Raw genomic sequence first — 14,636 nt, 5'->3', positions numbered from 1 at the left:
ATGTTAACAACCCGAGTGTAGAGCATCCTTAATAAATTTTTTATGCCTTAAATACTCAAATTAATTTCGTGTTCTACTGTTTATTATTATAGCCATTGCCTGTTCATCTAATCCCTGTCGTAATAACGGTACTTGCATAAGCCAAGGTGGTGGTGCCAATTATTCCTGCCATTGTCCATTCCCATACACTGGCAAAACGTGTAAATTATGTACGTATAATTTCCAATAAAACCAAAAATATTGCTTTGAACTGTTACTTTTACTCTAAAACGGAAATTGTTTATCAATTCTTATAAAACATGCTATGTGCACGCACATATCTGTGACGATTTTAATTAGTTATAGTGGTGATGGGTCTTGAAGGTATGCTATAAGCTTACCAGTAAAAGTCTATGGCATAGAATAATCAGTTTAACATTTAAGAAAGTAATTGTGATAGTGGCTAATATTACAAAATCTATGGTACTATAGCGGTACTTTTTTCATTTGCTACAGAATAGAATTGGAATAATGAACGTTTATACAAGATTTCAGACCCCATATAAAATATCTAATATAGATTGTCAATATCGAATAGATTCACCTTGTAATGGAAATCCATGTATGAATCGTGGAATCTGTAAAGCTAAGGAAAATGGTTTCTTTTGCCAGTGCTTGTTTCCTTTTCAAGGAAATCGATGTCAAATAAGTGCGTTCAAACTTTTTCCAATATTTTATTGCTATAATCATTCGACAAGCTTTAGCTGAGGCTTGCATGGTGCATTGCAATTAATAGCGCACTTCCTTATTAACGTTAAGATGCTCAATGGCTACAATGTTGTATAAGTAGTATTAGTATAACATATTGTTCCGTATAGTACCTAATCAATTTAGGCTACATTGGGTACAATTAGTCTTATTTTATGCCAGTTTGTTGCACTATAGTATAGTACGTACTTAACAAATAAATTGCTTAGTTTTACTTTACTTGGTTGCTTGATATTCTGAAATGAATAACAGCTTCCGCCAGACTACTACCTCTGTAGTTTACACTTAACTTTGCAATAGGGTAAGTTTTTCGTAATTGTGATAAATATTTCAATGAACAGGCATGAGCGGAAATAGGCGCCATTTCCGAAAATTATACTAAGACTTCAGTAGAAAACATATTCATTATTAGAGATTCCAATTTATATTGAGTATAGCAGTTACTGTAGGGCGTTATCTAGGCTGTCGTGTAGTAGCTCACGAAGTACTGATACTCCGACAGCTGAAACTAACAAAATTGAAGTCAGAAACCTTCGTATATCTTACAATCGATTACTATCGCAAACTTCGCAAGATACTAAAAGCAAAGGCGTACGAAATTTATTATAGGACCTGAGCAAAACGGAGACGTGCGCCTGATTGACTCGGATAGAGCTGGTTCCGGATTAGCTCAAGTTTATTACCATGGTGTTTGGGGAGGAATTTGTCTGCAATTGCAACACTATTACAACCTCTTTGTTTCTAATGTCATTTGTAGACAATTAGGCTACTTTGGTGTAAACATGTATCACAAGTATAAATCGAAAGCAGCAGAAACCAGTCCTTTAATAGATCACATACTATGTAGTGGTCGTGAATCATCAATTCTGATGTGCAATTACGTCAATATCGGCAACCATTCTCTTGAATGTCCCAATGATGACTTAATCTTTGTCAGATGTAGACGTAAGTATATAGACTTTAATAGCTCGCAACAGATTAATCTATTGTAAGGGAAGTTTACAGACCTTTCCGTGACGATAGTGGTTTGACTTTCAATACATTATACTGGAATGGGCATGTTTTTCATTCCTGAGATAGGCCGGGAATTTCCGGGAATAACCGGCCAATCCCGGGATTGACCGAAGTTACTGTTCATTCCCGGCAGTACCCGGCCTTTCCCCGTTGTTATGTGCTATGTGTTATTGTTATGAGCTAGATACTGCTAGAATGTCGTAAATTTGTTCAAAAGCTACAAATTTCGCGAGCGAATTGACACAATCAGCAAAGAAATATATTTGGGCATTTCGCAAATTGACTAGGCATTTCGCGAACTGACTAGGCGAATTGACTAGGCATTTCGCGAATTGACTGGATTTCGTACTTGGACGGTAACAGGCATATAAACGGTTAGATTGGAGATTTGTGTCAAACTAATGGCGAAAACTGTAAATTCCTCAAAATCAAAATTTAAAGCCAATACTTTTTTAGCAACACGACAGTTATTATTAGATATAATTTCAGTTTAGGTATATACTTATAGTAACATTGTATAAAAGTGATAATTCTCATTCTACTACATTCATAGTAATAGGTAATACCGGTATACTGTCGTATAATATTATTGTCTACTGTGTATTTGTCAACAAGAGTGGCTATACCTGTCATATGGTTTTACTATTATTAGCTTAGTCTAATGAACTTTATATCGCCATTATCGATTGGCTAATTAACCTAATTACTAATGCAATAATTACTCAAAACAAAAAATTCATTCCTATACAGCTGCACTTTCTTGTAGTGCGGACAAGAGTGCACTTTGTGCCGTTGAAAACAAAATTTGTCGCCGTTCGCAAGGATTGCCTTCTGCTGGTCAATGTGTATGTAGATATGGCTACACAGGCGAAAATTGTACAATTCCAATCAGTAAGCTATTTATAGGTTAAAACAGAACTTACATTTTGCACAGAAATTACTTTCTTAAGTATATATGACTTTATCTTGGAATCCGTATATATTATAATCTAGTAAAGCGCTATAAATACATAAAAAACGAAAATAACCACAATATCTAACTATTTTCGACAGTCACTCAACCTCTGGAAAGTTCAATTCGTGTATATGATTGGTATAATGTTTCTAAAGCCTCTCAAATTAATACGGCGAAAGGAGCAATCGAAATTTTTCATAATGGCGCTTGGGGAGCAGTTTGTTACCAATATAGCGAAAGAATCGCTGTAATTGCTTGTAAGCAGTTGGGTTATACTATTGGTTATAGAAGATCTTATTGCTGTGACCGTAGAATACCGTCACTGAAAGTTTGGGTTAGCTCAATGCGTTGCTTTGGCAATGAATCTAAGATAACAGATTGCTTATATCGATATAAAACGGACGCTGCTATTTGTAGTCGTTATAAAGTTGAATGTATCAGTAAGTCTGATTAAAAATTATATAATGCAATTGCTAAAGTAGCATTTTAATCGTATTCAGCTCAACTTTATTTTTCCATTAATTGAATTGTTAGATGCCAGTTGTCAGCCAAATCCATGTCTTAATAACGGTAATTGTTCTCTAAATCAAACCTCTGTCGCTGGGATTAGCGCGATTGCTATCCAATGTCAATGTATAGAGGGCTTTTACGGCGACTATTGTCAGTATAAGAATTTCTGTAACCCAAATCCGTGTCAAAATCGAGGTATTTGTTCGCTTTTGGATTCAATATCGTTTTCGTGTAAATGTACCTCGAGCTATCTGGGAAAAACATGCGAAAAGGGTAAAGCGAAGGCTTTTACACTCATAGAAATTTAAATACTCTTATAAATGTATATATGCATGCTGTAATCAACACTTTATAAGTTATTTAATATGCCATTCTACGATTACGAACTGTAATGTTTGCCAATAAAACTTACAGTAACCTTTATGCGTTTACTTACTGTAGGACCAATACTAAACGGCACCTTAGTCATAGTCGAAGGAAAACCAAATGATATTAATGTTGGACGCCCTCAATATTTTTATAATGGTCTGTGGAGACCTATCTGCTCTACCTATTTTTCATTATTAGATGCTCATGTAGTGTGCCAGCAAGCTGGTTTTGCAGGTGCTACAAGTTTTACTACAGGTACAGCGTTTGGAATACCACCTACATCATCTGGAATGATAAATATGAAATGTACAGGTTACGAGTCATCTATATTCGATTGTCCTGGAAGTAATCCGTCTAGAAGTTCATATTGCTTCCACAATTTTGCCGGAGTCTACTGTTCAAGTATTTATCAATTCTCAATTTAATTAGAAAAAGTAGATCTACGATCAGTTAATGTTTATTCAAAAAAAACTTTTATGATTAATTACAAGCATTTGCTATTTATCAATTTCTCTAGCAATAAAGCCGTGCTCTTCAAATCCGTGTACTAACGGTGGCACATGTTTACCTAGATTTTACGGATATTATTGCAAATGTACAAACCAGTTTAAGGGCAAAAACTGTCAACTTTCATCGAGTAGGTTTTTTTTCAAACTGTAACAGCTCACCATGACAGTAAATAAAGGAGCTATAAACAATACTTGTTATTAAAGTTACGATATACAGTGCAGTACATTATCATTCAAACGATTTTGGCAAAAACTCTCACCCTCTAAGCCAAAGCAGTCAAATATTCCTTCAACAGTCACATAATCCTGCCGTAAACAAAGATATTAAACAACTTCAATGTTAATGTTTAATGCTAATACATATTTTTACTAGACCAGAACGTAATAGGCTTACTACTAATAGAATTTAACATTCTAAATTTCAAGGTCCAATACTTGGTTCAGTGCGTCTGGTCAACGGCACTAATCCATTAAGCGGGCGCGTGGAAATTTATTTACATAATAACTGGGCCGCCGTGTGCCTTCGCAAAACATCTCTAAATGATATGAGAGTTATTTGTAAACAATTGGGTTACACTTTCGCAAATGCATTTCCCACACCTGTATTTGGTCAAAGTGCCTCAAATGCTGCCTCGTATCAACTTAATTGTAAAGGTAATGAAAATTCAGTTAAAGATTGCGCGTACCGAGTTCTGGCAGTACATGGACGTGACAGATGTGGACATTCTTTTGACTTAACTCTATCTTGTTCAGGTAAGAAGCAAGATAGTATTTTGATAACACGAATTTAATAGTTAATGCTCCCATTTCATCCCTATTATGCAATTTAGGTAATACTGCAAAGAACGGAGATCTACGACTAGCTGGTACTAGTGAACGTAAAGGAATAGTGCAAGTGTACCATAACGGCACGTGGGGAGTACTTTGCCGCTCTGGTTTCAGCACGACAACTTACAAAAAAATCTGCCTACTACTAGGATTTTATGGATATTATTCCGCTCAAGGCCAAAGAACAACATTTTTCGGCTATGGTCCCGTCATGTTACATAACGTTAGATGTTTAGGAACGGAATGGAAAATTACTGGATGTAATACCGGCGGTTGGTATAATGTGCCACAATATTGCCAAAATCATTCGCAAGATTTATATATTTCTTGCTATGGTAATTCTTCCTTAACTGTCAATTGGTAGAAATTTCGTGCTACATGATAGCTAATAAATAGAAAATAAAATTTTCATTTCTATTCTTTCATTGACTTACACTATTCATCATCCTTAGGTGGCAGCAATTGCGGAAATACAGCCGTAAATCTGTGTAGCAGAATAAACCGATACTGTAAATCCAATGCCTTTTATAGATCAACGTGCTACTGTAAAGCTGGTTATACTGGAAGCAAGTGCCAAACTCCTATCGGTAGATATCCCTTATCGTAGAATGTAAAATAAATTTCTTAAATTCACATCAGTTCTTCTTACGGTAACGATATTTTCCTACTATCTTTATCATCGTAATAATGTCCTTCGTCATCCAATACTGAATATTAGGAAACCTATTTTCATTCAAAATATTTGCGTAAATCAAACAAAGTGTTATCACAAGCTCTTTCAGGCGAATTATAGGATAGCATAATTTTTTTTAAATCTATTTATTCTTAATAATAATACCTAACTTTTAACAACATTTATATTGCATACAGTATTTTATCAAATCATTTGTGTAGGTTATCGCCATTATTGGTTAGTTACGACCCATCCTTGCATTACACAGTCCTCCTTTACGCATAACATCAGCTTTATCAAGTCCTATTATGAATTTAAAATAATAACAAACTCACGCTATTCGTTATTTTAATCATCCTGTATTAGTTCCTAGGGCAGATGGAACTTTAGCATTATTCGCAACATCAAATATCAATCATACTGTGAAAGGAACACCCTTGGTTTATCACGAAGGAGTCTGGGGTGCCTTCTGCCACGATAAAATAACAACTACCGAAGCTAATGTAATCTGCCGGCAACTGGGTTATGTTACATCTCTTTCATTAGAATGTTGCAGTAACATACATAAAGTTTGGGTCTACAGTATGAAATGTACTGGAAATGAAACTAAAATTTCCCAATGCAGATTTACATACGGCTTAAATGGGATTAATTGCTACCGTCGCACAAACATTGCCTGTTCTAGTAAGTTACACTAAAATTATTGATATTAATCTGGAAATAACTAATACAAATACGTTTTTGTACGTTCCAGACACTCCTTGCAAGCCAAATAACTGTGTTCATGGGCAATGCAGATATAACAGTAGCAAAGTGGATGGTAAAACTTACTATACCCAATTTTGTCATTGTAATCCTGGCTATCATGGGCGTCTCTGTCAATACAAAACATCATGCGATAGTGAACCTTGCATGAACGGTGGCTTATGCACCAATTTATTCAATTATTACAAATGCCAGTGTCTCAATAATTACTATGGAATTCGTTGTGAACACGGTAAGGCTATAGTTTTAATTAATTTAATCTTTTAAGAAATGCTTTAAATGTCGCATTCCAGCTACTCTGTCAATTCAGTAATTTATTTAAATAAGCTTTACGGTTATTAGTCATGTTCATTACACTTATTTCTTTATCTCTCACTGAACACAAACCACAAATTTTTTTTACTGTAATTTAAAATTATTTCTATTGAAATATCATTCGGTAGTTATTGGCGAAAATTAGTGATTACGAATATTTACGGGACTGCATTTTAAGAAATATAATTTAACTTTAAAGTAAGCATAATTCCGCTGACGATATTTACAAAATGATACATTATATTAACTAGTGAACTTCTTCATCGCGATAAATCGAATAAGATAGCTATAGTGCATTTTATTTACTAAATAGTGTTTGAAAAACTCCCTACGAATACATCAATACTAATAATTAATCAATAAAAATAATATTGCACCTGTAATTTTTGAGCGGCTAATTTTCAGATTTACTAATGATATCATCAATAAAGATAAAAAGTACTACAAGCTTTCATAATTAGAATTAAACGATATTGTCCTAGTGTTTGTATACGTGATATTATCACGGTAAATCAATAAGTAAATAAAGTCTAGTTATTAAATTTAACTTATTTAATTCAAATTAGAATCACCGTACTGAGAATAACCTAATTTTACAGGTCCACCTAAAAATGGTGACGCTAATATCATTCCAGAAGCTGATAGTGATGGGTCTTTTGGTCGCGTTGAAATTTTTTTGCAAGGCAGCTGGCAAACCGTGTGCCATAGAAATTTCTCCGAAGGTGCTGCCAACGTTATTTGTCAGCAACTTGGCTGGGCCAAAGCTAACTACATCAGCTCCTATCATAGCTCAGCAACTGGAAAGATAGGCATGGTTAATGTTCGTTGCTCTGGTTATGAACCATCGTTAACTGCTTGCCAATATGATTCAAGTAGTGCTGAGTCTGTTTGTGATCATAGCAATGATGTTGCTATTATATGCAATCAATGTAAGTTTGTGTTAAAGCTGAAAGGATAATAGTATATTTCTAATACCGGCTAATGGTAACTTGTATCTCTTATTCTATCAATACAATACTAGACTAGGTATACTTTAACAAATAATCAATTTAAAATTAAAATCAAGCCTTTTTAATTTCATTTTATCTATTGTAGTACTAAATCCTTGTTCTGAAATAACGTGCAGCAATGGTGGAACATGCAAAAATATGTTTTATGGATACAAATGCATATGCACCCCATTTTACTCTGGGATACTTTGTGAAAACTACATAGGTTAGATCCAGAATATGGACAAAAAGTTTCATCAAATTTTGAATTATTCTGAACTTCTTTGATTAATATGTTTCGATTATGATCCTACTAAACTTGAAGGACCGGCAATACAAGGGGATATTCGTCTTCTCAATGGCGCTAATACTACCGAAGGCCGAGTAGAAATTTATCATAACAAGCAATGGGGAACATTATGTAGTAAATTAGTAACTGTTAACGATGGGATGGTTCTCTGCCGTCAATTAAATCTTACATTTTCTAAGTTTATGCCCGATGCATATTTTGGTAAAGGCAGTAACACTGTCGTTTTGTCGACTAACTGTAGTGGCAATGAGCCGAATGTTAGAATTTGCAATATCCAACCGGTTAATATTGAGAAATCTGATTGTTCTCATGCCAATGATGTCAGCATATTATGCAGCAGTAAGTAATGGAGAATTAAGGAGATCGGTGACAAATGACACTATAGTTAATGATTGTTAGGAATGACAGCATCCTCAATTTTTTAATATATGAGGTTATCACATTAGCATTGCTATACACTTCTGGAGTATTTCTATTTACTAAATCTGTATAACTCTAATTATTGCACTCGTACAACAAAATTCTAGCAAAGCTATGCCAACGATCTCCCTGTCAAAATGGAGGAACTTGTTTGGCAGACTCTACAAACTATATTTGTCGATGTAAATCACCGTACACCGGGAAACATTGTGTATCTGGTATGTTATAATAGAATGCCTTGTATCATCTTCTAACGTAGATAATATCTACCGGTACCATACATATACGTTACGAAGAATTTTATGCACAAGTAAATAAATATTTATATATAAATATCCTAATATATTATAGAGAAATTTGTTATACATTTGGATGGTAGATGCTTACAGGCACTTATTAATTATCTTCTGCTAATTGTTAGTAAGCGATTTGGCCTTACGCTTGGTGAATTACTCACGCAAAACACGCATCTTAGAAATTTTTCACAAGAATAAATGGAGAGCTGTATGCAATTATGAATTCACCTACAGAGAAGCCCAGGTTGCCTGTAGGCAATTAGGATTTTGGGGATTAAAACAGAGACGATGGGATGGGAGATATTTTGGAAGCTATTGGCTAAACAGTGTAACCTGCAATGGAAGTGAAGCAAGACTGGCAAATTGTAAAATTAAATCATTTGATAACATTAAGTGCAGATCCAATGACGTTGTCGGACTCGAATGTACAGGTACACTGCCTCATTAAATAATGAATCGCATTTATAAAGCAAGTATACAGATACAGCAGCTTATTAAAACAGCAAATTTGATTTATAACATTTCCACTCATATATTAATTTTATATTCCGGCTTGTAATTTGATATATTTGTAAGAAGAGCTTAAAAAGAATTTGAAACTACCGTACTTACCAATATTCACAGTCTCACATCTGAAATTCAGTAATGTTTTCTACACCTATTAGTAATTATTAGCGACCAATAATCCAAATATAGAAAGTAAAGGTTTTACCAAAAATTTTACTATATTGTATTGTAAGCAACAGTATCTTTTATACTATCCTTGTAAAGAAATCTTTGTATCAGTTAAGCCGAATCTAAATCCAATGAGAAATGCTTCTACAACCCTAATCATATTTTAAATAGATCATCATATCTTAATTTATAATAAAATCTGAATCTACTAGGATACGTGACCTTACTAAAGCTTACAGCATTTTCTAATATTTACAGAATTAAATAAGAATAGAATTTTAATAGCCCTGAAATAAACTCTATTTCTACGATACCAATTTTATATTCTATAAAATCAATCGTGAATAATCACTTTTACATAATACTGGAGTTTATACAATATAATAACTGTACTCTGTAATTCTAAATTATCCCGACTATATTAGCTATGCCATACTGGTCATCTAATTATTAATAAATTACAAGTCCATTTCACTGCACTACTCTTGTATTTCCCATTTGCTAATCTTCACTGGATAGTACAGTTTATTATACAGCTTACATCCTAATTTCTTCTATATTTCTTATAACAGCGGATGCTTGCTCAAACAACCCTTGTAGTTCAAGGGGAAAGTGCACTTTAGTAAATGGCGACATAAACGTTTATTCTTGTGTCTGCATCGTTGGCTACACTGGCCAAGATTGTTCATCAAGTAAGCTTCTTTTTAAATATAAATTATTTAAATTTATGATATATTAGGATGAGCCAATAAAAAAATAGCTGCAGAACAACAATATACTATGCAGTATTGCTGGTCACGTGTATTAATTTCAATTATAAAATTTGGGGAGTTGATTGCTATCCATTTGAAAATATTTCTAAAAAATAGTATGAAACTTTATTTAAGTAATTATAAGATCCTATCGTGATCACACTATCTTTCTTCACTGTAATAAAACCTGCTAAGCTTTTTTGAAGTACAGTAGTTTGGCATGAAAATAACCTCTAAAGATATTTTATTTAGAGACTACTCAATTCATTATTCGTAAATATATCAATTAATTTTAGATTGATATCCGCTAAAAAGTTGTAGATGCATAAATTTAGTATTTTTACAGTAGATCTCAAATCTTAGTTCTTATATAAGTAGGTGCTGATGATCGTGATTAATTAACGTTGTGATAAGAAGATTTCATAATATTGCATTGTAAACATTAAATTTTCTAAGCCACTATAGACTTCAATGTTTATAATATAACCGATAATTACATGTCATTGCTTTTTAAATTACAGAAATTGAATGCAATAATAACCCTTGTGGTAATTCTGCCACATGTTTGGATCATCCTTACGGATATAGTTGCTATTGTCCTCCAGGATTTCATGGAAGATTTTGTACAGAAAGTTAGTTAGAACTGTAAAAGAACTTGAAATTATTCGTAGTAGCCATATATTATACGCTAGTTAGCATCATAATTAGAACATTGCGATAAAGTATCGTGAGCGCACTTACGCGTATAATAATAGCTAGCATTATGCTTACTTAGGAGCGACTGAAGGCGATGTTAGGCTTACATCTTCTCAAGGCAATAATGTAATGGCAGGAACGCTGCAAATATATCACAATGGAACTTGGGGCAGTGTCTGTGATCAAAATACCTTCAATAACGCGGCTGCTTCGCTTATTTGTTCGAAGCTAAATTATCCTTATATGGCAAATCGCTACCAGAGGAGCTTCTATGGTCATGTCACAGGAAAAATATTCTATTGTAAGTTAGAGATGCAAGTATATTCTTTTATTTAGCTATTTTATGAATTAGCAATTTATTAACGTTTTAAGATGGGATAAACTTCGCCAACGTTTTTATAATAAAATTGCCATCATAAGATCATAATTTATAGTATATTTACTTAACATACTATATTAGAATCAATAGGAATGACTTTTACTACCTGTGCTATACATTTCATGACCTGTAATATCTCGCTTCTATGGATCCGATCAAATTTATTCTGTTTGCTAGAATTAGTAAAACAATTTCCTATCTCAAAGCAATAGCGTAGTAATAATGAAAGATATAGTAATCATTCTATCATGAAATTATTAGCTGTAAAATGAACACGAGCGATGTTTCGAGAATAGAGAAGTAATTGAACGTTGTTAGAAAGGAAATGGTAGCAATAGATTCTTTCACAAAAATATTTATACAGTAGATGTAGATCACAACATCATCGGAACTAATTTAGATGTCAAGTAAAATCTACTACTACGGCTAGATTATCTTAGTTGTAATTTCAAGCCATCTTATCGTCGGTATATGCTATCACATTTTCATTTACAGCTGGTATTCTATGCTCCGGAAATGAAACTTCCATCTTAGACTGTAAACTAAATACAAAGATCTCTCCATCTTGCGACTACTTTAGTCTGGTCGGAATTCAATGTGCCGGTATGTTGCGTTGATTTAGATTGATTTATTTATTACCTTAAAAAAAATTACAAATTAATCACTCCAATGCACCTTTGTCGTGATCAGCCCACGACAAGGAAACCTGGGCCTTTGAAGCTGTACGAATACTAAGGCTATAACAGCCAAGTATGCCCTAACGGGCTAAGTGTAGACTAGTCTCAGGCTTTTAAAATAGTTTATTGAACCAAGGTAATCTTGCCATCCAAGACTACTCTAACTACACGATCAATCGACAACTGTACTGCTAGTGAGAGCGCTGGGCTTTATATACCCTAGCCCGGTTGCACTCGGTGCACAGCTTAGGTAAACAACTCTAAAAGTATACAGCTTTTGTATAGCCGATTGTCTATATGGTTTAGTATGGCAGACGGCGTAAACAACACTAATGAGTTATGAACTAATTAAGAGCCAATTAACAATCAAAGGCTCAGCACAAAGCAACAGAAATTAGTATTAGTTATCATTTCTGTAAATACACTACTCTGCACAGAGTCTACAACAAGTATAACTAGACTACTAATAATGTTACAATTATCCCATACCCAATAAATAAATGTTATTAACAATTAATATAATCTTAATTACTAATTACTAAGGCTAATGCTACAATTAATTGACGGAGTCTGTACTCCGCCACAACCTTCGATTCTAGATGATCCATGTTACTCATCTCCATGTCCAAGAGGCACATGTACTACAAAATCACCCACAACTTATCAATGTAATTGTGAACCTGAACACACCGGTAAACATTGCGAAACAGGTAAATGCAATTTAACGTAAGCATATAAATAACGACTTGAACTTTCATGCAGTTAGTTAATTATTTTAGTTTATCACTACGCAGTGCTCCCGCGTAAAAAATTCCCTGCTAATTGTTTAATAAAATTACTGTAGTAATTCATGGAAAGCCGCTAAAATTAATCGGTGGACCCAACAAGTATACTGGAAACTTAGCAATCTTTTACAATGGTACCTGGGGCTCCGTTTGCGACGACTATTTCGATCTGAAAGCAGCTGATGTTGCATGCAGACAGCTTGGATTTACTAAAGTCCGCAAGTACTACTGCTGCTCAAGATATAATTCAAACATAACCAAATATTGGCTAGATGATGTCAAATGTGTTGGTAATGAAAGTTTTCTATCCAATTGTCAACATAGACGATGGGGATATCATAATTGCATCAGTGATGAGGAAGCTGGTGTGGAATGCGAAGGTAATTGGTGCTCTGCAAATTTATGCCCTAGTAATGCAACATGCTTTACTGCTTCAAAAGGAGAATCTTACTATTGTCAATGTCCCAATGGATACTATGGTGATAATTGCCAATTTGTAGCAGTATCAAATGGGGCAATTCGAATAAATGGCAGTAGCAAATTCGCTGGAATAGGTTTTGTGGAAATTTACCAAAATGGCGTTTGGGGCACAGTATGCAATATTGGTCTTGATCTAGTTGATGCAACAGTCATATGCAGAGCAGCTGGTTTCGGTAATGCAACCACTATCTATTCATCTACTATCTATGGTAGTGGTAATGGAAAAATCCTTTTTGACAGCTTAAACTGTAACGGTGATGAAGCTTCGCCATTAGATTGCCTTCGAAATATACCTGTCAACGCAACTTGCACACACAGCATGGATGCAACCATTAGATGCAGTAGTGAGCATTCAAAAGCCATTTAAATCGATGTGATTATCTTATAATGATTACTCGTTTAGATATCAAACGCTTTATTTTATTCAATTTTCAAACATAGGTCATTATTGCGATATCAAAAATGGAACCTGTAATAACCGAGGTACTTGCGTAGCACTTGCACAAGACCACGAGTATATCTGCCAGTGCAATAAGGGATATACTGGCAAAAATTGTGAAATCGGTAACTAAAGCCAGAAACGTTAATATGATACAGTATACTATACAAGATTGTACTTTACTACTATAGAAGTGCTATGCGAAAAAATGTCTCAGAAATAACATGACGAAAATTTAATTTCTTATTAACATCACTATGTACGTGCATATAAATTAGTTCTTCTACAAATCTAACCTATTAGCGCTATCTTTCACGAAACTGCCTTACTTGAGCATATGTATATTTTGTCGTCAATAAAGTAACAAATTGATATATTTTATTCAACTTCGTTAACCGTTCTAATACCGTAATTGTAAAGCGCATAAAACAAATTAATCCTACAAGGTTTTGTTTATATTGGATCTTACCAGACATTGATGAATGCGCCAGTAATCCTTGTCAATCCATGGCCGGAGGACTAGCTGTCTGCAAAGAGTTTCTCGGATATTATACATGTGAATGTCCAGTCGGTTACAGCGGATATAATTGCCTATTTTGTAAGTATTTCGACAAATCAAAAGTTTAGAAATAAAGGTGTGGTATATTAATATAGATCACATATATATGAAACATATTACTTACAACGGCATTACCAATTCCATAGATATTATCCTGAAGTAAAGCATCACACTTTGATAATTGTGAATAATTAAAATTAAATTTATGACTTCAATTAATATATTCTTACTGGGTGCAACCATCGTCATTATAACACATGCCATATTACTATGAAAGCTTGACTATTTAATACTGTTAGGCATAAATAGAAAACTATTGCGAGGTTTTGATGTAATACAAAGGATTAATATCCTATCCATACTTAGATTCTACCGTGATAGGAATCCGCTTAACAAGTTCTACATCGTATAATCAAGGCCAAGTTGAAATTTATAACGGCCAAGTTTGGGGTAAGATATGTACTAACTTTTGGCATTTCCAAGATGCTCAAGTA

The 14,636-nt window shown here is 34.0% G+C and overlaps 1 protein-coding gene across 1 annotated transcript; it reads left to right on the top strand.

Moving 5' to 3' along the window:
- Positions 1-4,544: 4,544 nt before the first annotated feature.
- On the top strand, positions 4,545-13,511 carry TRIADDRAFT_21345 (uncharacterized protein; the record flags this gene model as incomplete). The annotated part of the gene is made up of 6 exons (XM_002110139.1): positions 4,545-4,872; positions 6,104-6,160; positions 8,015-8,323; positions 12,449-12,517; positions 12,724-13,074; positions 13,108-13,511. Coding segments are annotated over 6 exons (1,518 nt in total), but the record flags the coding sequence as incomplete, so codon positions are not given.
- Between the last annotated feature and the right edge of the window lie 1,125 nt (positions 13,512-14,636).

Source organism: Trichoplax adhaerens, genomic scaffold (assembly GCF_000150275.1).
Source record: "Trichoplax adhaerens TRIADscaffold_2 genomic scaffold, whole genome shotgun sequence".
Taxonomy (NCBI): Eukaryota; Metazoa; Placozoa; class Uniplacotomia; order Trichoplacea; family Trichoplacidae; genus Trichoplax; species Trichoplax adhaerens.
This window is presented reverse-complemented; position numbering and strand designations above follow the sequence as displayed.